This window comes from Ornithorhynchus anatinus, chromosome 3 (assembly GCF_004115215.2).
Source record: "Ornithorhynchus anatinus isolate Pmale09 chromosome 3, mOrnAna1.pri.v4, whole genome shotgun sequence".
NCBI lineage: Eukaryota > Metazoa > Chordata > Mammalia > Monotremata > Ornithorhynchidae > Ornithorhynchus > Ornithorhynchus anatinus.
Genome location: NC_041730.1, coordinates 29,876,245 through 29,903,047, shown reverse-complemented (window position 1 = coordinate 29,903,047; position 26,803 = coordinate 29,876,245). Strand labels below are relative to the sequence as shown.

The 26,803-nt window shown below is 42.5% G+C and overlaps 1 protein-coding gene across 3 annotated transcripts in view; it reads right to left on the bottom strand.

Moving 5' to 3' along the window:
• Window positions 1-26,803, bottom strand: part of SLC1A2 (solute carrier family 1 member 2) — a 132,511-nt gene that overhangs the window by 14,762 nt on the left and 90,946 nt on the right. For all 3 annotated transcript variants that reach the window (XM_029059466.2, XM_007658768.3, XM_007658765.3), the window contains exons 7-9: window positions 21,877-22,110; window positions 17,933-18,127; window positions 9,660-9,794 (exon numbers count right to left, since the gene is read on the bottom strand). In XM_029059466.2, coding sequence (XP_028915299.1) covers window positions 9,660-9,794; window positions 17,933-18,127; window positions 21,877-22,110 — 564 coding nt within the window. The remainder of the gene's footprint in view (window positions 1-9,659; window positions 9,795-17,932; window positions 18,128-21,876; window positions 22,111-26,803) is intronic.

Below are 26,803 nucleotides of genomic sequence, written 5' to 3'. Positions count from 1 at the left end.
TTGGGGACAAAAAATACATTGTGAGACCCTTTGTGGGAAAGAGACTGTGTTCAAATATAACCTTGACTTTACTCCACAGCCTAGCACATAATAAGCACTTAATATGGGCTATAATTGTTATTATTACAGGGGATTTGAAAATTTGACAACTCTGCCATTTGGCAAAGTGCAATGAACAGGTCACGGGTTAGAAGAGAAGCAGTGAAAATCCTTATGTAGGCAGGTTAATTTAATGAAGTTATTTTCATGTGCACATGTTAGGTGCTCAATTTAATTGTCATCCATTCCTACTGGAGAAGGAATGATGAGCTGGAGCAAAGAGTTCATAATTCTGGGGCAGTTACTCTTCATAAAGTGTCATAGTCCAGTTGGGAGAATCAAGGCAAAGGAAAATTAGCACCCCATTTTCGCTTCTCTTCAAACCGTCTCAGTTTATTGTGGTTAAACTGTAATGCCTTTCTTGTCTCTGTTATGTCTCTTCAGCAATTTAGGCCAATTGCTGTTACTCCTCCCTAGGCTCTCCTCTAATCATGGCTACCTGTGGTGCAGCTAGAGTAAGTAGGTACATTGGGAAACTGCATGAATCATTTAATAACCATCACTTCAGGGCACTACACATTGCCGTCATGGAGAGGGAGAAATCTTGCAGCTATGCAGAATCTCGATGTTACACCAACAAGATAATTTATACACTAAGGGAATTTGATTCAACATGACATGTCCTGTCCTCACATTATACTGATACAAACAGCCAGTGAAGCCATTACCCTTTCTTATTCCCCCATTAAATTTTCAGCAAGGCAATGGTATAGAAGTAGGTTTTGTGAATGGCATTTGTGGACTACCAATGTATAGACCACCAACTTCAAAGGGAACTCTGCCTAAGAAAAGACCGTACAGGAAAATTGGTAGGGATGAGATTTTAGTAGGGGTTTAAGTGGGACTTCAGCTGCATATAGCTTTCAATTGTGGAATTCATTCTTCCTCATCTATTTACTCATACAAGGGCAGAACTTACTTATGCACATGCAGCTATTTATGCTCTACAACCCAGCCTGCACACTTCATCCTCTAATACTAACCTACTCTCTGTTCCTCTCTTTCATCTCTCTCCCTCTTGACTCCTTGCTCAAGACTTCCCTCCTGTATGGAACTCCCTCACCCTTCATATCTGACAGGCCACTACACTCCCAATCTCAAAGCCCTACCAAAATCACATCTCTTCCAAGAAAACTTCCTTGACTAATCTCTCTTCACCCCATTCTATTTTCCCTCCCTAATGCACTTCAGTCTATAACTCCTAACCCCACCTTTCACCGCCTAAATGCTTATGTTCTTACCTTTATAATGTGTTGCTTCCCCCTACCCAAAAATTATTTTAATGTCTGTCTTCCCTGCAAGACTGTAAATTCTGGGAAGGTATAGACCCTATCTATTGTAGCCTCCCAAGTACTTAGTACAGTGCTTTGCATAAAGTAAGCACTCAATAAATACCATTAATTGATCTGTTAGATTTAAGTGTCTTTTCATTATCATGGCAGTTTTGGTTTTTTTAAGGCAATGATCACTCTTCATTTTAGCTTCACACAGCATCTTGGGAGTCCTGTTCTCATACTGCAGTTCTCCAGCCAAAAACAAGTCACAGAAGCACTCTGGAAAAATAAACCGAATGAACAGGCTGGCCTCTGGTGAAACTTTTTTAGGAACCTTATGCGATGCTCAGATCCCTTGGTTACTTTCATCAAAGGGTCTTTAAATCCTAAGAAGAGTCACTACTGCCATCTCTGGTTGGGATGAGCTAGATGGGTGGGGAGCCAAAAAGAGGTGGAGATTAAAATACGCTAATACAGTTACAGAGGATTATTTTTAACCGAGCTACTTGAGAAGACATGTCTACCCATCTGGCTTTGCCGGGAGCAAAGGAAAATGAGAAAGCCTTGACTGAGCAACGCCTCAGCCTGAGTCACTGGTTCCAGGGCTAGTACAGCTTCCCTGAAATGAAAGGAAGTGAGAAACTATCACACTTTCTCACTTCGTCATCAAAATGTCCAATCAGGGGCGTCTGAAAGAAACAGGATAAAGAAAGCAAAGTCACACTCAGCTGAAAATGAACCTGATTTTTTGCCGAGAGATAAGACTTTTTTTTAATACAGTGGAAACATTCATCTTCCCATCTTCCCACCAGACTCGAAAATCAAGATTAGTTTTGAAAAATTTCCTAGCAAGTGCGCAGACCTCACCCACGGGGCATTTTATAGAAAGCAGAGACTTTCAGAACCTGAAATTATCTTCGAACAGTGTGCCAATTTCATCTCTTTCCTATTTCCAGTAACTAGCTAAGCCACTTTCTACTTCTCTTTCTTCTCCTTTGTTTTACACTGCTTATTCACTGAGTGGGGGCAGCATGGATGTGAAGCCATGGTTTCTACTAGTCCATTTAGCAAAGTACAGTCCACCACCAACCTAACTTGGACATTTCACTAGACCCCCTAAATTGGAGTTAAAGAGATACGTTTACAGAATTTACTAGTCTCGTCATTGAAATACCCCTAGCATAGCTTCGTCTAATGATCCTGAAAGGTTTCTGGTGGTTGGTGAAATTGAAGCATCAATAAATTGATCATTACATTGATCTGTGTGGACTTCAGTATCCACATAGATGTTCTTGCCCATCCTCTGCTGCTTGCTTTCTATCACTCCTCAACTCCACCCTACTCCACCTTAGCTGTCCCACTCACCAACTTGAACTCACACTTGATCTCATCACCTCTAGTCACTGTAAAAGCTCTACCCTCACCAACTCTGAAATCCCTCTATCTGACCACAGCCTCCTCACCTGTCTCTTCTCCCACACACCTCTTCCCCTCAAATCTTCCCTGTTTCCCTGCAGAGACCTCCGATCTTTTGTCCTCATCCAATTTTCTCAACTCATGCCCCATTTAGCCTCCGTGCCCAAACTACCTTCCCTTGATGACCAAATTGATTCCCTCAACACCACCCTCTCTACTGAAGTCAACACACTCATTTCCCTATCCCTTTGTCAATCTCATACCACTAACACTCAGCCCTGGATCACCTACACAGTCTACTTCTTTCTCTTCTGTGCATGAGCCGCAGAGTGCTGCTGGTGGAAATCTAGACATCAGGCTGATCTCGTCCACCTCAAGTTCATCCTTGCATGCTTCAATTCTGCTCTCTCCTCTGCCCAGAAAAATTATTTCTCCATCCTTATTGACACCCATGCCCATTACCCTTTCCAGTTGTTCCAAATGTTTAATTCCCTTCTCAAACCCACTGCACAGCTACCAACCCCATACCTTGTCCCTAATGATATGGTACCTACTTTACTGAAAAAATTGAAACCATCAGGCATGATTTTCCTAAAAGTTCCCCTGCTCCTCTTCAGTTCCTCCCTCATCCTGCCCCTTCTTCAACTTTCCCATCCTTCCCAGCAGTATCTCAAGAGGAGATCTGCCTTATCTCAATATCCACCCCCTCCACCAGTGCATCTGACCTCATCCCTTCGAACCTTATCAAAACATGTGCCCTCTACCTTCTTTCTTCCCTGACTGCAATCTTCAATCGTTCACACTCAAATGGCTTCTTCCCTGCTGCTTTCAAACATGCTCATGTCTCCCCTATCTTAAATAATTATGGTACTTATTAATAATAATTATGGTACTTGTTAAGAGCTTACTATGTGCCAAGCACTGTTCTAAGAGCTGTGTAGATACAAGTTAATCAGGTTGGACGCAGTTCCTATCCCACATGGGGCTCACAGTCTTAAACCCCATTTTACAGATGAAGGACCTGACACCAAGAAAAGTTATGTGACTTGCCCAAGGCCACACAGCAGCCAAGTGGCAGAGTCGGTACAAGAACCCATGTCCTTCTGACTCCCAGAACTTGCGCTCTATCCACTGAAACATGCTGCATCTCTGGTAAAAAAAACCTCCTCCCTTGACCCTACTCCTCCCTCTGGTTAGCACTCCATCTCCCTCTACCATTCTTTTCCAAACTCCTTGAGTGATTTGTGGATGTAAACACTCAAGGTGTACCCACTCTCAAGGTCCCCTCTCCATTTCTCTCTTGATCCCCTCCATTCTGCCTTTCATCTCCTTCACTTTGAGAAACCACCCTCTCAAAGATCACCAACGATCTCCTTCTTGCCAAATTCGGAGACCTCTCCTCCACCCTGATCCTCCTCGACCTCTCACCTGCCTTTGACATGGTCGACCATCCCCTTCCCCTAGAAACTTTATCCAGCCTTGACTTCATTGACTGTCCTCTTCTGGTTCTCCTTTTATCTCTCTGTATCAAACAGAAACTCATCATTGGCTTTAAAGCTCTCAGTCACCTTGTCCCTGCCTACCTCACCTCACTATTCTCCTCCTACAACCCAGCTGGCACACTTCACTCTTCTAATGCCAACCTACTCGCTGTACGTCAAAGTTGTCTATCTCACTGCTTACTTCTCACCCATGTCCCTCCTCTGCCTGGAATGCCCTTTCTTTTCATTTTCAGTCTCTTTCACAAGCTCCTTCTCTGTCTCCCACCCCACCCCAACTATGGAGGTTCCTCAAGGTTCAGGTCTAGGTCCCCTTCTATTCTCCATCTACCCTCATTCCCTTGCAGAATTTATTCATTCCCATGGATTAAACTACTACCTCTATGCATATGATTCCCAAATCTACAACTCCAGCTCTAATCTCTCTCCCTCTCTTCAGTCTTACATTTCCTCCTGCCTTCAATACATCTCTACTTCAATATCCTGTCATCACCTCAAACTTAACATGTCAAAAATAGAACTCCTACCTTCCCAACCAAACCCTGACCCTCCCTGACTTTCCCATCTTTGTAGACAGCACCACCATCCTTCTTGTCTCACAAGCCCATAATTTTGGCATTATCCTTGACACCTCTCTCTCATTCAACCCACAAATTCAATCTATCACTAAATCCTGTCATTTCAACCTTCACAACATAGCTAAAATCCATCCTTTCCTCTCCATCCAAACTGCTACTTCATTCTGCTGCCTAAATTGCTTTTCTACAGAAACATTCAGGCCACATTTCCCCACTCTTCAGGGACCTCCAGTTGTTGCCCATCTGTCTCTGTATCAAACAGAAACTCCCTCCTTATCATTGGCTTTAAAGCACTCAGTCATCTTGCTACTCTCCTACTACAACCCAGCCCACACACTTCACTCGTCTAATACCAACTATGCTTAGAATTCCTTAACTCCCATTCTCTCCTAGATCCCCTCCATTCTGGCTTCCGTCCCCTCCACTCTACTGAGACTGCTCTCTCTAAGGTCACCCATGACCTCCTTCTTGCCAAATCCAATGGCTCCTACTCCATTCTAATCCTCCTTGACCTCTCTGCTGCCTTTGACACTGTCGACCATCCCCTCCTCCTCCATACCTTATCTCACCTTGGCTTCATGGACTCCGTCCTCTCCCGGTTCTCCTCTTACCTCTCTGGCCGGTCATTCTTGGTCTCCTTTGCTGGCGCCTCCTCCCCCTCCCATCCTTTAACTGTTGGAGTTCCTCAAGGGTCAGTTCTTGGCCCTCTTCTGTTCTCCATTTACACTCACTCCCTCGGTGAACTCATTCGCTCTCACGGCTTTGACTACCATCTCTACGCAGATGACACGCAGATCTACATCTCTGCCCCTGTCCTCTCCCCCTCCCTTCAGGCTCGCATCTCCTCCTGCCTCCAGCACGTCTCCACCTGGATGTCGGCCCGCCACCTAAAAACTCAACATGAGCAAGACTGAGCTCCTCATCTTCCCTCCCAAACCCGGTCCTCTCCCAGACTTCTCTATCACCGTGGATAGCACAACCACCCTTCCCGTCTCTCGGGCCCGCAATCTCGGTGTCATCCTTGACTCGTCTCTCTCGTTCACCCCACATATCCTATCCGTTACCGAGACCTGCCAGTTTCACCTTTACAATATCGCCAAGATCCGCCCTTTCCTCTCCACCCAAACGGCTACCTTACTGTTACGGGCTCTCGTTATATCCCGGCTAGACTACTGTGTCAGCCTTCTCTCTGACCTCCCTTCCTCCTCTCTCGCCCCGCTCCGGTCTATTCTTCACTCCGCTGCCCGGCTCATCTTCCTGCAGAAACGATCTGGGCATGTCACTCCCCTTCTTAAACAACTCCAGTGGTTGCCTATCGACCTCCGCTCCAAACAAAAACTCCTCACTCTAGGCTTCAAGGCTCTACATCACCTTGCCCCTTCCTACCTCTCCTCCCTTCTCTCTTTCTACCGCCCACCCTGCACGCTCCGCTCCTCTGCCGCCCACCTCCTCACCGTCCCTCGGTCTCGCCTATCCCGCCATCGACCCCTGGGCCACATCCTCCCGCGGTCCTGGAATTCCCTCCCTCCTCACCTCCGCCAAACTGATTCTCTTCCCCTCTTCAAAACCCTACTTAAAACTCACCTCCTCCAAGAGGCCTTCCCAGACTGAGCTCCTCTTCTCCCTCTACTCCCTCTACCACCTCCCCTTCACCTCTCCGCAGCTTAACCCTCTTTTCCCCCCATTTCCCTCTGCTCCTCCCCCTCTCCCTTCCCATCCCCTCAGCACTGTACTCGTCTGCTCAACTGTATATATTTTCATTACCCTATTTATTTTGTTAATGAAATGTACATCGCCTCGATTCTATTTAGTTGCCATTGTTTTTATGAGATGTTCTTCCCCTTGACTCTTAATTGCCATCGTTCTTGTCTGTCTGTCTCCCCCGATTAGACTGTAAGCCCGTCAAACGGCAGGGACTGTCTCTATCTGCTGCCGACTTGTTCATTCCAAGCACTTAGTACAGTGCTCTGCACATAGTAAGCGCTCAATAAATACTATTGAATGAATGAATGAATGAATGAATGAATGAATGAATGAATGAATGAATGAACAACCAACTCACTGTACTTCAATTTTGTCTATCTCACTGCTGACCTCTCACCCATGTCTCTCCTCTGACCTGGAATGCACTCCCTTTTCATAACCAACAGACATTAACTCTCTCCACCTACAAAGTCTTATTGAAGGTACATCTCTTCCATAAGGCCTTCTCTGCTTAAGCCCTCATTTCCTCTTTTCCCATTCCCTTCTGCGTTTCCCTGACTTACTCCCTTTATTCACCACCCCCACCTCTAGCTCACTGGACTTAAGTACATATCTGTAATTTATTTATATCAGTGTCTCTCTCCCCCTCTAGACTGTAAGCTCATTGTGGGCAGGAAATGTGTCTATTGTTGTTTGTGCTCTCTTAAGTGCTTGTACTCACTCCTTGCACACAGTAAGTGCTCAATAAATATGACCAATTGATTAAGTGTCATTGAAGAATTTTTTTCTTATTTTAAATTGGAAAATGGGCAAAAGCTATAAAAATTAGCAAAGCTGGGTAGAGAAGCTCTATCACTTTAACCTTTTTCTATGTCATCCTGTCTCTGGCATGGTCTCTTTTTTAAAGCCCTCTATTCCAGCATCTCTTCCTCTCCTACTCCATCCTTCCCATAGCTAACAGGGCACCGAGCAAGTACTGGCTCCCTGCCCAAGTTTTTGTTTCCAACACCCCCACTGCTGGCTGGGGAGAACTTGATGCAGTTACTAATACATAACATGCCTGTCCCAGCCTCAGGCTCCTGGTACTTTTTTCTTCCTCATTCAGTTTTCTTTCTCCCCTAAAATGAATTGCCTGATCCAGCCCACATTATTCCCATCAGTACAGTTTGGAGCACCAGTATAAAAAATATATTAAATATAGAAAAACAAACTCCCTCATCTCCCTCTGCCCTTTATCTCCCAGCTGCAGATTGTTATCCCACTTTCCCATTTCTGAGCTATGATTTCATAAATATATTTAAACACACCATATCATCATTTTCCTTCTGCCAGGTCCCTTCTGACCATAGATTTCCACCCAAATGTGTACTCTGAGCCATGTATGAATAAGTACTTCCAGTAACATTAAAAAAAAATCTCTTTTCCTTAATCCATTTTCCCTGAAATTTGGGGTGAACTAGCACAAGTTCCCAAGAATTATTCACAAAGTGACTCTCGTCCATCCTCAATTGAAAAGGCATTGCTTCTCTGAAGAACATTAGGATTTATCATAAGAGCTGGAAGCATTATATGAATGGCTGAGATCCTACTTGTCTCCTAACAATCCCCATTAAGTTATTAAACAATCAGGGAACAAACTGGTTGTACAGGACATTGGCAGACTAAAAGAGGAATTTCCACTGGGCAGATTCTCACACCATAAACTCTTTATTTGGGGAGTGTCTAGGGACAGGGAGTTGGTAAATGAAAATGCAGCTGGCAAGATAGAAGAGGATCCATTTTCATTGTCTTTCCTATATAATCCTGGTTGAAGGGAGAGAGGATTGTTTTATACTGTGTCCCTTCGTTCAAGAGGTGGATTGTGAATACAGGGAAAAAGAAGTGGGATTAGGTTAGTTTGGGGCAAGAAGGCCTCTTTGAGTCTATCAGTAACAAATAGAGGCACCTGGAAGTCGAACTGCATAAAAGCAGGAAACAGACACTAAAAATCATGGATTCTTTGAAGACTAGAGATTAGAGTGGCCATTTGTCCATTTTTTTTTTTTACTGGACAGTCTGGGTTTCAGTGTGTCTGTCCCCTGTCTATCAATCAGTGGCATTTATTGAGCACTTACTGTGTGCAGATTACTGTACAAAGTGCCTGAGCCCTGTAATAAGCACTTGTCCAGTACTGATTTGGCAGTATATTTGTATTTCAGGCCCAGCCATGTTTCCTATTCCTGAGTCCTGCAGCACCAAAGTGATGCTCTAGTCTACGGAGATCTCAGAAGGAAACTCAGAAACTCAGGGAAAATGGGGAGGGTCAAGAGTCATCCATTCACATGTTCAGCAAAGGACCTTTTCATATACTCCATTCTAATGCCCTGACTTAGTAACATAACACAAGCCAGTTTTGTTGCTTTCACCTTGATGAACTAGGAAGCTGTTGTTTTTTTATCAGTTTCAAATTAGAAAATGATGCATGTTGCCCAGAATGGAAAGAAATCCCCATTAGTTGTATGCACAAGCTAAATGAATATTGGTTTTTATTTGGGGTATTTTAATAGTTATTATTTGTATATTCATTTAAATAAAAGTGTGAGGAAGAGGCAAAAGGATGTCTTGAATTTTTTAGGGCCATCAGTAGTTACCCCACTAAAGATGAAGAGGCAGAATTCTACACATATCTAAGCATTTTTAAAGCCTGGGATAATGCCATATCCTCCAACTTTAATCAACCTAGAGTCCTTCTAATCTAACTTAGGTCACTCATTTTACAGTGTAAACTCAAGGTCTCCTGTTCTCTCTGTCCCAGAGACAGAAGGGAGGGTCCTCCACCCTCCCTATAGCAGCTCTTCAAAGATATGAAGGCAATTCAGCCTTCTCACAATTAAGAATTTCTAGTTCCCTCAACATATTTTCATGTGCCTTGTTTCTCAAGTCTTTAACAAACTTTCCTGTATATTTTTTTTACCATGAAGTGGTATTACTGATAGATTAGAGATCACAGTTGCATACAAAGTTATTTTTATATAATTCATTGCTACTTTTCCTCAGAAGCAAAATTATTTTTATGCAGTAGGAAAGAGGCCAGTTGTTAGCTTACTTACAGCAGCCAATCAACAGCAACAAGCAAACTGATATCCTGAGTAGGGAGGCCCACTGCTGTAAGAATTAGAAGCATGGTGACCAGTCCAGCACTAGGTATGCTGGCAGCTCCAACGCTGGCCAGGGTGGCTGTCAAACTAGAAGAAAAAGAAATAGGATATACATAGTTGGAGAGAAACTTTTTCAACACCAGTTCATTCAATTATAAGATTTATTTTTCACTTCGTTCTTGACATTTCCCAGGCAAACATGGAGTTCTTTAGCTTTATCAAGAAATGCTGGTTTATTTGGATTCCACTCAACTCTGATTTGAATCTCTGCAATTCAAGGGTTGGCGATATAGTCACTATTAGGGGTCTCTCGTAAGTCTTACATACAAATAGTTTGGACTGAGGGAGAATGTTTTGGGAAAATCATTTGCCAAAGTTAATCTGAAAATCCAGCCCAGGCTCGAGACAAAGGACTTCCAACCCCCAACCCCTTCCTTCCCTGCCAACTCAAAAACCCATATTTAAACAACATTGAACATTAAGCATTCCTATATAGAATGTAAAAATATATTATTCAAAGAGAGAGCCAAGAAATAGCAATGCATTTTTCTTTCTGAGGTATCCAAAAAAAGTGCTTCTAAATTAACAATGCTGAGGGACAATATAAATGTTTCTTACCAATGGCTATCTTACTGTTACAGGCTCTCGTAATATCCCGGCTAGATTACTGTGTCAGCCTGCTCTCTGATCTCCCTTCCTCCTCTCTCTCCCCGCTCCAGTCTATTCTTTACTCCACTCCCCTGCTCCTCTTCCTGCAGAAACGCTCTGGGCATGTCACTCCCCTTCTTAAAAACCTCCAACCTGCCTATCAACCTCCGCACAAAACAAAAACTCACTCTAGGCTTCAAGGTTCTCCATCACCTTGTCCCCTCCTACCTCTCCTCCCTTATCTCTTTCCACTGCCCACCCCGCACGCTCCGCTCCTCTGCCGCCCACCTCCTCATCGTCCCCCATTCTCGCCTATCCCGTCATCGACCCCTGGGCCACGTCCTCCCACAGTCCTGGAATGCCCTCCCTCCCCACCTCCGCCAAACTAATTCTCTTCCCCTCTTCAAAACCCTACTTAAAGCTCACCTCCTCCAAGAGGCCTTCCCAGACTGAGCTCCCCTTTTCCCTCTGCTCCCTCTACCCCTCCCTTCACCTCTTCTCAGCTAAGCCCACTTTCCCCCTTTCCTTCTGCTCCTCCCCCTCTCCTTTCCCATCCCCTCAGCACTGAACTCCTCCGCTCAACTGTATATATTTTCATTACCCTATTTATTTTGTTAATGAGATGTACATCACCTTGATTCTATTTATTTGCTATTGTTTTAATGAGATGTTCATCCCCTTGATTCTATTTATTGCTATTGTTCTTGTCTGTCTGTCTCCCCCAATAAGACTGTAAGCCCTTCAAAGGGCAGGGACTGTCTCTATCTGTTACCGATTTGCACATTCCAAGCGCTTAGTACAGTGCTCTGCACATAGTAAGCGCTCAATAAATACTATTGAATGAATGAATTAATTAATGCCATCTAGGGTATGTTAAAGTAACCAACTGGGTATGCAAATTTTGTGGAGGAACCTCACTTTTCCCCAACTGCTATTTCTAAAAGCACCAGTGATATTTCTGAACATGATTTCCAACTAGTTTCAATGGATGCTGTTAGATTAGATCCAACCAGAGTTGCAGTAATGGTTGATTAGGTAGATCATCCAGGATTTGTGCCATGTTTGTCCATCAACTGCATTCTCCTTCCTCATTGCTGGGCTAGGAGAACACTTAGGAAGCTGATGGACCCTTCCCTCCTTTAACACAAAAGTACCTGCCCTCAATTTAGTCCACACCACCAATCTCAACTTCCTGGCCCTTCTGCCCCTATAACATTCCCACCACAAATCCCCAGCCCTGGAACATCCACACAGTTCACTTTTTTTCACTCCTGTGCCCACACAACTCAATGCACCTGATGGAAATCCAGTCGACTTCCACCATGACAAATTCACTCTAACCTCCTTGAACCCAGCAACTCTTCTATTCTTCCTTTGTTGCCTCCTGTTCCCCCAACTTTTCTAAATCTTGAAACTCTCTCCTGAAGTCCTCAGTTCTGCCACCATCTCTCTCCTTAACTCCCGATGATCCACCCAACTACTTTTAGAATGTCATACCTGATTGTTTCAATTTCCCCAAAATGTCCCATCATTTCCCCTCCATGTGCTGCACAGTCCTCATCCTTGTCCTGCTTCTCTGCTAGTTCTCAAGGGGGAAAGGGGGAGTCTCCTATAAGTCCTCTAAACCACTCCCTCCATCTGTACCCCTGACCCTATCCACTCCCACCTAACACCTTCTAAAAGCAACAGTTCACTCCTGATAGTTTCTTCCTTTTTGCCTTCTAGGACACACTCATCTCCCCCACACTTTTTCTTGAGTCCACATGTTCTTCCTGCCACTCTTCCATCTGCCTGCTCCCATTCCTATTCAAACTCTTGAAATGTGTTCTATGCACCCTCTGCAATCAATACTTTTCCATTAAATATTTTTTTGACCTGCTTCCATTAGGTTTTCAGTCTCTTCATTCCACTGAAAATAGAGAAGCAGCGTGGCTCAGTGGAAAGAGCACGGGCTTGGGAGTCAGAGGTCACGGGTTCTAATCCCGGTTCTGCAGCTAGTCAGCTGTGTGACCTTGGGCAAGTCACTTAACTTCTCTGTGCCTCAGTTACTTCATCTGTCAAATGGGGATAAAAAAACTGTGATCCTCCACGTGGGACAACTTGATCACCTTGTATCCCCCAGTAATTAGAACAGTGCTTTGCACATAGTAAGCACTTAACAAATACCACAATTTTATTTTATTTATTTTCTCTCTTAGATCTCTCCCCAACCTAATCTGACAGACCACAGCTCACCCCATCTTCAAAACCATCATAAAACCCCACCTCCTCCAAGTCTCCCCAGCTATCTCACAAAATCCAAGTCACATCAACCCATCAGCTACTTCTAGCACTTGCACATTTATTTATACCCATCCTCAGAATTTATGAACATATGAGCAATTATAGTCAACTTATTTATTCTAATTACCCCATTCATAACTATTTTATGTCTGTCTCCCCTTTTAAAGTGTAAACTTCTGTGGGCAGGGAACATATAGGATGCTTTTGTTGCCCTTAGAATCAATCATAGCTCCCACTGGATGCTCTAACACTAGCACCCACTACTGCTTATGACCATTTTCTCTAAATCTTTGGCAGAGTATAGGAATTCTCAATCTTTTCCTGATGATGAATAGTTAACTAACAGAAATGAGGGACAAGGAATGTTAACCTTCTTAAATGCCAGTGCTCTTGGCTTTTTTCTTTGCATTTGCGTAATCATTCACTTATGTGAGCTCGTTATGGGCAGGAAATATGTCTGCAAATTCTGTCGGGTCTGCTAATTCTGTTGCATTGTGCTCACCCAATTGCTTAGTAAGTGCTCCACGCATAGTAAGTGCACAATAAATGTGATTGATTGATTGATATTTAGGTGTCAGCCTTATTCTGCTGCCTTTAGACCAATTTTTTAAATGGTAATTAAAATTTAATTTGTTGCTTATCATGTTCCTGGCACTCTACGAAGCACTGGGGTAGATACAAGAAAATTGGGTTCAACAATGTCCCTGTCACCATGGTGTAGTGGATAGAGCAGGGACCTGGGAGTCAGAAGGTCATGGGTTCTAATCCACACTCTGCCACTTGTCTGCTTTGTGGCTTGGGCAAGCCACTTCACTTCTCTGTGCCTCAGTTCCCTCATCTGTAAAATGGGAAGTAAGACTGTGAGCCCCATGTGGGACAGGGACTGTGTCCAACCTAATTAGCTTGTATCCACCCCAGCACTTAGCCTGACACGAAGTAAGCACTTAACAAATGACACAATTATTACTATTAATTATTGTTCCTCTTTTAAAATAGTAATTTCTTGACTGTTTTTGCTTTCTACTGTTTCTTCTCACTGTTTCTCCAGCCTCTCACTTATCTTCCCAGTTCCTTTGCAAGCACTGCCTTCTCTCAAGAACCATTTCCCTGACCTTGAGCACTGTAGCACTCTTAACCAAAAGGACTCTAGGGTAGAGGTGGGAGGGTGCTATCACTCTCATCTTGCAGATCAGGAAACAAGGCAGGAAGAAATCAATTCTCTGGCCAACCAATAATGTATAAATATAACTTGAACATAAATTTACATGACACTCTCACAGTGTGAGTAATGCTCTATAATGAAATAAACCGAATTGCTTTGTGTAAGCACAGCATTTACAGTTCAAAAACCAACCCCAAACCCTGACTAATGAGCAATTTTACCAACTCTAAGGTCTCCACAAAATGTTGTAAACTTGCCTTGAGGTACAGGGAATAAATTTTGTTGGTGACATGAAGACTGACTAGCAATTTGGAGGCTGGAACACAACACGCAAGAGAAATTCTGAAGTTTTCATTCTGCAGAGGGTTAAACCTTTTTTTCTCTTTGTAATCGAAGTCAGATCGTTGGCAAACTTGGCATCATTAACATGTGGTTTGCATTGACCTAATTCAGAATTCCTGACTTTAAGTTGTCAGGTTTTCCATTGTAAAAGCATCAAGAGCACAGACTATAGCTCTGTTTTTGCCTCCATAGTATGAAATGCGACACTACGGGAAACAATTTGTATGTTTTCATGACTGTTATGGAACAATTATAATTTAAAATTCTGACATATGTCAAACTCATCATCAAGGGGAATCTTAATGCACGTATAGGCAGCATTGCTGAAATGTGAAGAAAATTGCAGAAAGCCTGGGTTTGGAAGCTAAATAAGGATGGTGTTTGGGCAGGGCTCTAGCTTGAAATAATCAACACAATCTTCCATTTGCTAAATAAGGGAAAAGTATCGAGGGTAACCCTAGATCTAATCAGGGGCATCTTATGTAGTTTTTCAACAGAAATCTGGAGATATGAAATACTGTAATAGTACATCCAGTGAATCACAAAATGACATCCAAGCCATTAAAGCATCTTACAATCAAATTCCTGGAAAAATGACAGCATTTGCCTTGTCACTTGACATCAACTGCTTTGCAGCAAATAAAGCAATTTTTTATTAACATTATAAAAAGTAAATAGGTTTTCCTACAAGATGCATGGCTCTAAGTCCACATCCCCCAAATTGGTTTTATGAGAACTACTCAAAGCTCACCAAAATTTTGGCCACAAAGCTAGCAATGTGGCATTAAGAGAAGACAGGTGGTTCCTCGTGCTGCCAATAATAGATACCTGTGACACACCCGAGTGATGATGGAGATTTCCACTGACAACAAAAAATGCACCTCAGTCCTGAGAATTCAGGGTTGAGAATATGCACAAAAGAATGAATTAGGGTGCTAGGGGTTTGGACATTGCCACTGCAGTTTCTCATCCCTCCCAGTTGAGTTCCCACTGAGACATGGATTGCAATGAGCAAGTAGATGGAACATGTGCAAAAAGTGATGGGATGTCAAGGCAACAAAACTCTGATGATTTACAAATCACTCCTAAACCAAGTGTATCCTATCCATCTTCTGACTGACTATCAGGGCCCACATCCTCCCTGTGTGGTTCACCACACTATTCAGCATTTCTGAAACAGATTGGCAACCTTCTCTTATCACAGGTAAGAGGTTTCACCTCTACAATATTGCCAAGATCCGCCCTTTCCTCTCCACCCAAACGGCTACCTTACTATTACGGGCTCTCGTTATATCCCGGCTAGACTACTGTGTCAGCCTTCTCTCTGACCTCCCTTCCTCCTCTCTCGCCCCGCTCCGGTCTATTCTTCACTCCGCTGCCCGGCTCATCTTCCTGCAGAAACGATCTGGGCATGTCACTCCCCTTCTTAAACAACTCCAGTGGTTGCCTATCGACCTCCGCTCCAAACAAAAACTCCTCACTCTAGGCTTTAAGGCTCTCCATCACCTTGCCCCTTCCTACCTCTCCTCCCTTCTCTCTTTCTACCGCCCACCCCGCACGCTCCGTTCCTCTGCCACCCACCTCCTCACCGTCCCTCGGTCTCGCCTATCCCGCCGTCGACCCCTGGGTCACGTCCTCCCACGGTCCTGGAACGCCCTCCCTCTTCACCTCCGCCAAACTGATTCTCTTTCCCTCTTCAAAACCCTACTTAAAAATCACCTCCTCCAAGAGGCGTTCCCAGACTGAGCTCCTCTTCCCCCTCTACTCCCTCTGCCATCCCCCCTTTACCTCTCCGCAGCTAAAGCCTCATTTTCCCCTTTTCCCTCTGCTCCTCCACCTCTCCCTTCCCATCCCCACAGCACTGTACTCGTTCGCTCAACTGTATATATTTTCGCTACCCTATTTATTCTGTTAATGAATTGTACATCGCCTTGATTCTATTTAGTTGCCATTGTTTTTACGAGATGTTCTTCCCCTTGACGCTGTTTATTCCCATTGTTCTTGTCTGTCCGTCTCCCCCGATCAGACTGTAAGCCCGTCAAACGGCAGGGACTGTCTCTATCTGTTGCCGACTTGTTCATCCCAAGCGCTTAGTACAGTGCTCTGCACATAGTAAGCGCTCAATAAATACTATTGAATGAATGAATGAATGAAAGGAATCCGTTGACATTGACACTAGTATTCTTCACAGTCTTCTTTATAAACCAACCACCCATGAGGATGATGTTCTACGAAAGAAAAATTTTCTCTGTTACAACCCCCATAATTTTATAACAGTTGGGCAGGTAGTTTCTGCTGGGGAAGGACTCATTTCAATGGAGGGCAGCAGGAGGGAAAAGGCCCTAAACCTCAAGCCACTTCCTCTGGACCATGGATATCCAATGGCTGAGGAGCTCTGGGCCAGGGGCTTCTGCTGACACTTCATCCCTCCAGGGGATAGGGCTAGTCTGCTGACCAGAGGCACTTGGACTCTAATAGCTAATCAGAAAATTTACTTTCTCTAAAAGATTATTAGGATTCCAAAAATACTTCACAGTAAAGTGTTTGATCTTGTCAGAACTGAAAACTTCTCACTCTTTTTCCATTACCAATAAATCAGAGGGCCGGAAGTAACACTGTCAATCTTGGTTCTTTTTCAAACTTCACATGTTGGGGTAGGCTAGCTACAGATACCATCTCCCTGCCCCCAAATCTCTAGGGATGAAGCTAAGGATTCTAAGTTCCTGGAGCTATCACCCCCATCAAGGGGGTAAATATGAGTTGTGGTTTCCCACCTCCTCTATCACTGGGAGACCTCCACTCTCCACAGGTACTACATCTAGTTTCTTTTGTATCCCAGTATTATTTCTGTTTCAAGAGTGACAGCCACTGGCAAGTAGGACAAGGTCTGGGATGAAGCAAGTGATCAGTGCAAAAAGAAATGCTCATGATAACTCAGTTGTAGTGGGGTATAGAGGATGGATGACATCAGCTACCAAGCAATTACTATTTGGTAAATAAGTCTGTGGAAACCCTAAACATCTTGGAAAAAGCATGATTGGATGGGCTTCCAGAGGGAAGAGGGAGCCCTCAGGATTCTTAGGAAATGTACTTGGACTGCAGCAATAGAGTGGTCCCCAGGCAAATATCTATAGATTAATCCAACACCAGAGAGATGCTGTTAAAAAATCAGGGCACTTGTTATTCTCTGGGTATTGAAGACAGAGAAAGGGAAGCAAGGGACTGTATGTACCTTCTTGGGACCCCAACCTATCCTTATAATTTAAAAATAAGAACTGCACCAGATGTTTATCTATGTAAAAGTATAGCAAAAGAACAATCTAAGAACTTCCAGTGCCTAAACTACACCACAAACTTTCCAGGCACATTTAGAAATTGCAGTAACTCCTTCACTCCACAAGGATGACATTCAGTAAATTTCTAATTCATGCCTTAATTAATATCCTAAAAACCCTATTCTAAAAAGGTCCAAAGAAGTCAGGGGAGAATTTAGGTAATGGAAAAATGTTTCAGTGTTGATGATGTGCTTCAGTTGGTAGGTAAAAGATCATAATGTAATACTCAACGCTCTTGCCATTAGCAAATGCATGTATTTGAAAGAGTTCCTCATGGTCCTTAAGTTTATTATACATATCCATTGCATCCCCTTAATGGCCTTATAATTCTTGCCAGAGAACCAACCAAAATTGCCGCTTCATTTTCTAATAATGACATAGGTAAGGATAAGCAGATGATAATAAGTTAATTCTCTCTCTTTGCCTGAAACTGCACACAAATACACTCTACCAACCTTACGGTCACGATTTGTCCACCGTCCAGTACCACTCCATTCATCTGGGCAATAAAGATGGCTGCCACAGCCTCATAAAGAGCTGTTCCGTCCATGTTAATGGTAGCTCCAACTGGGAGGACAAATCTGGTTACCCGCTTGTCAATTCCCAGGTTTTCCTCCAGGCAGCGAAAGGTGACAGGTAAGGTTCCAGCACTAGGAAACAACCATACAAAGAGAGATATGCCGTATGAGTACTTTTCAAAGGACAGGAAAGAGTTGAAATTCTCTAGTGCTTCTAACATGTCTCAAGTAATCATGTGTGCTCTGAGAAAAGTGGTCCCAGACCAGTGAAATGCAGTGACAATCCTGGGGCCTAATTCAATTATTTATTTTTTTAGCTCAGAGCTAGAGAACATCATAAAATCCTAGATCTGGAAAGCATTTTGGGCCTAGTTTGCATGATATGCTTAAAGACCATTTCCTCAGAACCCTCTCCTCTCTCCATCAGCCTTTACCCCAATTAAAACCACATTTCCAGAGTAATTTCTCCTTCAATGGCACAATGTTTTATGGTTTAGCAACACAACTGGTAACATGGTACTCCAAATTAATTGGACTTTAACAGGTTCTAATCCAAATAGTGTAAAATGTGAAACTGCTCCTACGGCTTTTACAGAGAAGGGTAAATCGAGACCAGAAGACTTGGGTTGTGCAAGCTGAGCACAGTTCTGAGGGTTAATTCCTCAGTTTTCCTGACTCTACCCAGGCTGCTGATTCATGAGCAAAAAGAAAAACAACTTTCACCATGGGGTAAAAAGGAGAGCTGCCCTAGGCCCACTGCCATTCGGGGGACTCCTGCAGCTATCTCAAGAACAAGACTCACTCTCCTTCCCTGATCTGTATCTCTGTCACTCCTGGGCAAAAATTAAACCTGGAAGCATAGGAAAGTGAGTATGAAACCAGCTACCTGGGCATATGAGAACTGTAGGAAGGTCAAAATGTCCTGGAAGGGGAGGGCAAATGTTTCTCCTTACACTTCCACTGCTTGAGAACAGCAGAAATTTCATATGACTTTGAAAATGTTTATTTAAAATGAGTCTGAACTGGGAAAAATAATTTGGAAGATATTGGATGACAGCTGACCTAATGAAAAATATGCTTCAACAAAGGCTGTTTGCTGAGGGATTGAAAAGGAACAAAATTTCCTCACTTCCATCAATAGGAGTAGGGATAAAGCTCACAGAAGATGCTCAAGAAATATCAACCAAGAGTTGACATCAATATTGAGCAACTGTCAAACTCAGAGGAGCAAATGTGTTGGTTAGGAAAAACATACTGGAGGAAGTAAGTTTCTGCCACCAAACAACCATTCATAATCCCCATTTACCTACTCTACGGGCAGCATCATTGAAGAACATTACCATTCACCAAGACCAATCCTTGATCATACAATTATCTTCAGTCTACTCAAAAGACCCTTCCCACATAGCCATTCTCTCCCTAGCTAATCAAAAGACATAAAATCAGGTAGTTAAATTCACATTATCTACCCCAGAACAGAGCTGAGGTCTAATGAATCTCCACTAATTCTGTAGTAATATACTCTCCCAAGCACTTGATACAGTCCTTTGAACATAGTAAGCACTTAATAAATACCATTTGTTCCTTTTTCCTACTTGGTTTAGATTGCCCTGAGCAGACACAGATATTGCGTGCTTCTTTCTTTTTTGTTAAGAAAAAAACAGGGGCCTGGAAGTCAGGAAACCCACTCCAAGTCTGGCCTGCTTGTTTGACTTTGGGCAAGTCACTTAAAAAAACTCCATGAACCTCATTTCACTAATATGAAAAATGGGGAGGAAATAGAGATATAGGGTGAGAAAGGACTTTGCATTAGAGTCTACAGCCAGAGATCTTATTGTGCTCATCCATTTGTCTTTGGCTTAATTAATAATATAGGCTATATCACTGTTAATATTTACTTCTACCAAAAAGGCTAGAATCTCATGGCAGGAGGCAATCAATCAATCAACCAACTATATTTACTGAAAGCTACTGTGTGCAGAGCACTATACTAAGCACTTGGAAGAGTACATCGTAACAGAGTTGGCAGACACATATCCTACCCAAATTGAGCTTTCAGTCTAGAGGGGTAGACAGACATTAATATAAATAAATTATGTATATGTACAGAAATGCTATGGCTCTGAGGGAGAGGTGAAAGGGTACAAATCCAAGTAAAAAGACAGTACAGAAAAGAGTGGAAGAAAAGGAAAAGGGCTTAGTCAGGGAAGGCTTCTTGGAGATGTGCTTTAAATTAGACTTTGAAGGTGGGTAGAATGATCATCTGTCAGATATAAAGAGGAAAGGCATTCCAGGCCATGGGCAGTATGTGGGTGAGAAGTTGGCGGTGAGATAGACAAGATCGATGTACAGTGAATAGGTTGGCATTAGAGGAGTGAAGTGTGTGGTCTGGGTTGTAGTAGTAGAGCAGAGAGGTAAGGTAGAAGAGCAAGGTGATTTAGTGCTTTAAAGCTGATAGTAAAGAGTTTCTGTTTGATATGGAGGTGGATGGGCAACCACTAGAGGTTCTTGAGGAGTGGAGAAACATGGACTGAATCTTTTTTGTAGAAAAACGATCTAGGCAACAGAGTGAAATGTGGACTGGAGTGGGAGGGACTGGAGGAAGAGAGCTGATACAGTAATCAAGGTGGGATAGGATAAGTACTTGGATTAAGGTAGTTGCAGTTTGGATAGAGGCACAATAGAAATTCATAGGGCAAAAAAGGACAAAGAGAGAGACAGAGAGACAGAGAATAAGAGAGAGACACAGAGAAAGAGTCTGCTTATTAACTTAAAATAATGACATAGTAATTGTAATTCTGAAATTTAGCTCAATAGGCCAACTTTCCTTGCCCTTTCCAACCCATCTCTTTCCACTGACTCCAAAAATATGTATGTGGAGATGGAATGAATACACAGCCCACTAAGCAATTTCTTTTTTCATCAAAACACTTGACAGAATGGGTTACTTAACTGGAGCTGTATGAAAGAACACACACTTAACAACATTAAAGGCAGCATAGTGTTGGTGCAGACTGTTTTTACCCTCTATGTGGCAATAACCCAAATCTCCAGGTCTCTGGGTGAGCAATGCACCAATGAAAGGTAGTTGGCAGAGCTAAAAAACTATCACAATCTTGAAAAACTGACCAGAGGAAGAAATTTGACAATTGGGATTTATAATTCAGCCTGGGAAATGTTCTTGAAAATTACTTCCCTTAGCCCCTGGTTGGAATATTCATGGGACTGATGGCAAGAAAGAAATAGTTACTGTCAGCGGAGATCACAGATTCCTGTGAAAACCTAGACCCCATTATAAATCCATATGTGGTCCAGGAGACCATTAAAGGTATGTCTATTAGACTCTTGCCAAGGTTTAGTCTGCAAAACTCATCAATTCTCTTTTTCACTTCAAGCCATGAAGCCCATTACAAAACTCCTTCTTTGATAATATTTTCCATGTCATTTGTGTTTTTTGCTCATAGCTGGGAAAAATTTTGTGTTAAGAAAATCATGGAATCATAATGATTAATTAGGCAAAAACCTTACCCTTCTTAGGGGAAACTCTCAAAATACAAAAATCACATTTCATTTTGAAATCCAAGTACATCTGTTTCTAGAATATTGAATTTTGTACTGTCACTTGCATTCACATATAGCATGGAAGACTAAAGCAACTATTATCTGGAACTCCAGGAATAATTTTGTTTTCTCTATCTAATTTCTTTATCTTCAAGTGGAAAAGTGTTGGAGGTCTTGACTTTCACAAGTGAGGTAGTCTGTGAAAAATACCTGCTTGACCTTTTTGTTTAAAGTATTTAAGAGGGAGTTCTATGCAGAAAAAGGAGAAGAGGCAATGGAAGGAGGAGGGGGTAAAAGAGATGACCATTAATGTCCAGTACCTGGAAGCGGTGCCCAGAGCAGTGATCCATGCCTGGAAAATGCCAGCAAGGAAGGTAAAAGGGCTTTTTCTAGTCACTACGAAGTAAAGTAAGGGCAGGAAGATGCCTCCATGGATGATGAGACCCACGATGACTGTTACCATGTACATGCCTAGTTGCCTAGCAACCACTTCTAAGTCCTTGATTGCAATGATTTTTCCACAGATGAGGCAGGCAATACCCAAGGGAGAATACCTGAAAAGCAGAAAACAGCAGCCATCACAAGTCCTTGAAATTGAACTTCCATTTACCCAGAAGCCCTCTGTGTCTTCACTACTGCATGCTTTTAGGCACAGAAAATTTGTCTTGCTGAAAGCAGCTTGCAAGACTCAGTAGTGATGATTCAGCAGAATCTATGTATATTTCTTATGAAGGCCAGTACTACTAATTGAAATTATTGAGGTTATAAAATATGTAAGTCTCTTGTGTCTGAATTATTTTTAAGATAATTAAATCAGGTCTATACTTAGGGTGGACATTTGTCTGGTTTTAAATCGGACTGTCATACTTTCAGCTGGTCTGTGTTCTCTTTCTGGTTCTGATATGGCTGGTTTCCACTCCCTTCACTCCACGGAAACTGACTAAGATCACTAATGAACTCCCTGCCAAATCCATCCATGTTCTCTAGTCCATTCTGATTCTCCTCAACCTTTCAGTTGCCTTGGACACGGTTGACCATGTCATTCTTCTCCTGGAAACATTATCTAACCTTGGTTTCACTGACACTGTTCTACCTTGGTTCTCCACCTATCTCTGGCTAGTCCTGTCTCAGTTTCTCTTGCAGGCTCCTTGTCTGCTTCCCACCCTTTAACTGGGAGTACCTCACGGCTCAGTTCTGGGTCCCCTTCAATTTTCCATTTACACCTTTTCCCTTGAAAAACTCAATTGCTCCCATGGCTTCAACTACCATTTCCACACAAATGATTCCCAAATTTACCTCTCCAGGCCTGACCTCTCTCCTCAATAGTCTTGCATTTCCTTCTGCCTTCAAAACAGCTTTACTTAATTGTCCTGCTGACCTCTCAAACTTAAACATGGCCAAAACCAAACTCTTCATCTTCCCACCCAAACTCTGTCCTCCCTTTGTCTTTCCCATCACTCTAGACAACACGACTATCCTCCCTTCTGCACAAGCCCATTACTCTGGCAATACCTTAGACTCATCTCTCATTCAACCCATATATTCAATCTGTCACCAAATCCTGTCTGTTCTACTTTCACAACATCACTAAAATTTGCCTTTTTCTCTCATTCCAAACTGTTATCATGCTCATCCATGCATTTATCTTATCTCTCATTGATTACTGCATCAGCTTCTTTGTTGGCCATCCTGTATCCTGTCTTTCCCCACTCCAGTCCTTACTTGCCTCTGCTGACCAAATCATTTTTCTAAAAAAAGTTCATTTCACATCTCGCCACTCCTCAAAAACCTCCGATAGTTGTCCATCCACCCCCACATAAAGCAGAAATCCTTTACTATTGGTTTTAAAGCATTCAATCAGTTTGTCCCTTCCTATCTTACCTCAATGATTTCCTACCACAACCCATCTCACACACTTAGATCCTCCAATGCCTACCTTCTCACTGTACTTTCACCTTGTCTTTCTCAACACCAACCCCTTGGCCACATCTTCTCTCTTTCCTGGAATTCCCTTCCCCTCCATATACAATAGATCACCACTCTCCCCACCTTCGAAGCCTTATTAAAATCCCATTTCCTCCAAGTGGCCTTTTCCAACTAGATCCTCATTTCTCCTATTTTCCCTCTCTTCTGTGTCATCCTTGCACATGGATCTCTACCCTTTATGCACTTGGTATTCACCCCCCCTCAGTCCCACAGCACTTAATGTATATTTCCATAATTTATTTTAATGGCTGTCTCTTCCTCTTGACTTTAAGTTCCATGTGAGGGAACATCTCTACCATCTCTGCTGTACTGTACTCTCCAAAGCGCTTCATAAGAGCTCTGCATACAACTGCTCAGTAAGTACCATTGATTGATTGGGTACCCTCATGTTCACTATTTATTTTCAGGGCTCATCCTCCCTCCACCTTGGTTCTTGTCCCCAAGTTACACAACTCGGAACATGGGAGGGGAATATAATGACTCTGGAGTAAGTGGGTGGGGAGCGGATGACGGGGAAATGTCCCTGTTCTTACACATGTGTAGAGTAATGAGTGGAATATCATGTGGGTCTAGGTATCTGACTTCTAGACAGTAAGCTCTTTGTGGGCAGGGAATGTGTCTGCTTGCAGCAAATTTCTTGAGAAGCAGCATGGATTTGGATTAGTTGAAAGAGCATGGCCTTGGGAGTCAGAGATAGTGGGTTCTAATCCCAGCTGTGTGACCTTGGGCAAGTCACTTAACTTCTCTGTGCCTCAGTTACCTCATCTATAAAATGGGGATTAAGACTGTCAACCCCACGTGGGACAACCCGATTACCTTGTATCTATCCCAGAGCTTAGAAAAGTGCTTGGCACATAGTAAGTACCTTACAAATCCTATCATTGGCATCAGCATCATCGTCTGTTTATTGTTGTATTGTACTCTCCCAAGTGCTTAGTACAGTGCTCTGCACACAGTAAGTGCTCAATATATATGATTAAATGAATGAATGAATATCCATGAGGACTGAAGAGACCACCCAAGTGGTTCACTTGGCTGGTGTAGTCCCCTTTATCACTGAGCGTTGCCTTGAGTAACTGGTAGTGAACTGGAGGTTCATAAGGCAAAAAGGAAAAAACCTATGACACTATCCAGTGACAATAGAAAAGAGAAGTAGTCTTCTAATAATAATAATCATGATGATGGTATTCTCTAGAATTCTCTCAAGAATAGAATGCTAGACTGAAAGTTTCATTTTGGATTGCTCAAAAGTCCATGCTACAGGGCTTAGGGAATGTTATTTAATGTCTCTGTATTTCAGTGCTTCCATTTATAAAATGAGAAAATGCTCTAGGTACCTGAACATCTTCTAGTCTTAAAGAGATTTTAACCAGAATCAATTAACTAATAGTGGCATAAAGGTATCAAGCAAAATACTCATGTTATGAATCATAGATATTCCCCATTGCACGGAACTCGGCAATTCTTTAAAACTAAGGCTTCATGTGAGAAAAGTTTTTACTATTAGAGATAGATTTTAAATGACACTAACATTAGAATATTTCCTCTAACATGCAGATTTTTGTTTGTTTGTTTTTGGACTCAAAGCATTCATTTATAATTTTCTAGGAGCTTTGCTGGAAAGTCTAGGTAATCCTAAAGAATTACACCCTTGATTTTTGTTATTTCTTAGTATTCTTATGACATGCTGCTCCACACAATGTCATAAATCATGGCAGCCATCTCACTGAGAAATGGCAAAAACTGAGGAGAACACAACTTCAGATATTTTATGTTATCTCTCTCAGCACAAAAATGCTATCCTTTCCCAAGCCACAGTGGTCTTTAAAAATTCTAGACAAACTAATAAGAATTGTCCTGGGTACCATTCACTCTTCCTTTCTTCCCCTGCAAGCAGGAGGAAATGTTTTCAGTTTCAGTACAAAGCTTGTGACTTTCATAACAAGCACAGCTCACATAAAGCCACATCTATCAGTGAAATAGCAAGTTATGTGCTGTGTGTACTGTTCTGTGCATAGATAAGTAGGTTTCTGATCAATACAGGACTCCTAGAGTATGCGAAGAACAGTATTCTTCGCTTCTCAATACAAGTGAGAGCAGTATCTTAGAAAAAATACTGTCCTGTGATCAATTGACCTTTGTTAACTAACCAAAGCAGCTCACTTCCTGTAAATTCCTTGATTCAGAGTTAGAGACCAAAATAAAAGGAAAAGCTCAGTGAAAACACAATGCTGGGGCTATTTCCGATCCGGATTTTAACATAATATTGCATGTACTGTCTAGGCAAGAGGACATAAGGGAACTTGTTTTATCCTCACTGCAATGAAAAGTGAATCAAAAGTTAGTGAGAGGCCACAGGGCTAACTTTCCCTAGATTCTGTGATGTTCCCCTCTAAATTCTGCCAGACACTTGGGGTTTGGAGGGTGCTAGGCCTGCGTTCTCCATTCAAAGTTATAAAATGGAACCACAAATCAAGAATCAAAGAGCAAAATTGAGAGGGAGTCAGCAGCCCTAACATTCAATGGGCACTTGCCTACCAACTCTGTTATACCGTACTCTCTCAAGCGTTTATACGCAGAAAGCACTCAGTAAATATGACTGATTGACAAATAGCCAGAAGGTAACAAATAGTACACTGAAATTGTAATTTTCCCAATGGTGTCCTATTGCCTTAAATTAACAGAGTTTCCAAAAATGCCTAACTGACTCCCAAAGAGGAGCTTCGCGAGAATAAGAGGAAGGTTCTTGGAACATACAGTTGTTAGAGTTTTAATGGATTACAGAAATGTTTTTACCAAGACTGAGCGCACTGCTTTTGGAAGGCAGACAGATCACAAATGGCTATTGATCTAATAGCAGTTTTAAAAAAAAGGTGAAAATTCAGTGCAACAGAATCAAAGAAATAATGACATTTTTATCACTGTGCTTTTCTTAAACCTTAATTCCAAAGTGATCAGGATAGTGGTAGGATTCTAACCCTTAATCCATTTCTTTATGGACCTTCTTCACTACTCCTATGGCCCATTCTCACAATAGTTCTTTTAAAAAACTTCTGATCAATCAATCAATCGTATTTACTGAGTGTCTTTTGTGTGCAGAGCACTATGCTAAGCAGACAGTAGAATACACTACAACAATATAACAGAGTTGGTTGACATGTTCCCTGGCCATAATGAGCTTACAGTCTGGGGGGAAAGACAGACATTAATATAAATAAATTATAGATATGTACATAAATGTTTGGGACTGAGGGAGGGGTG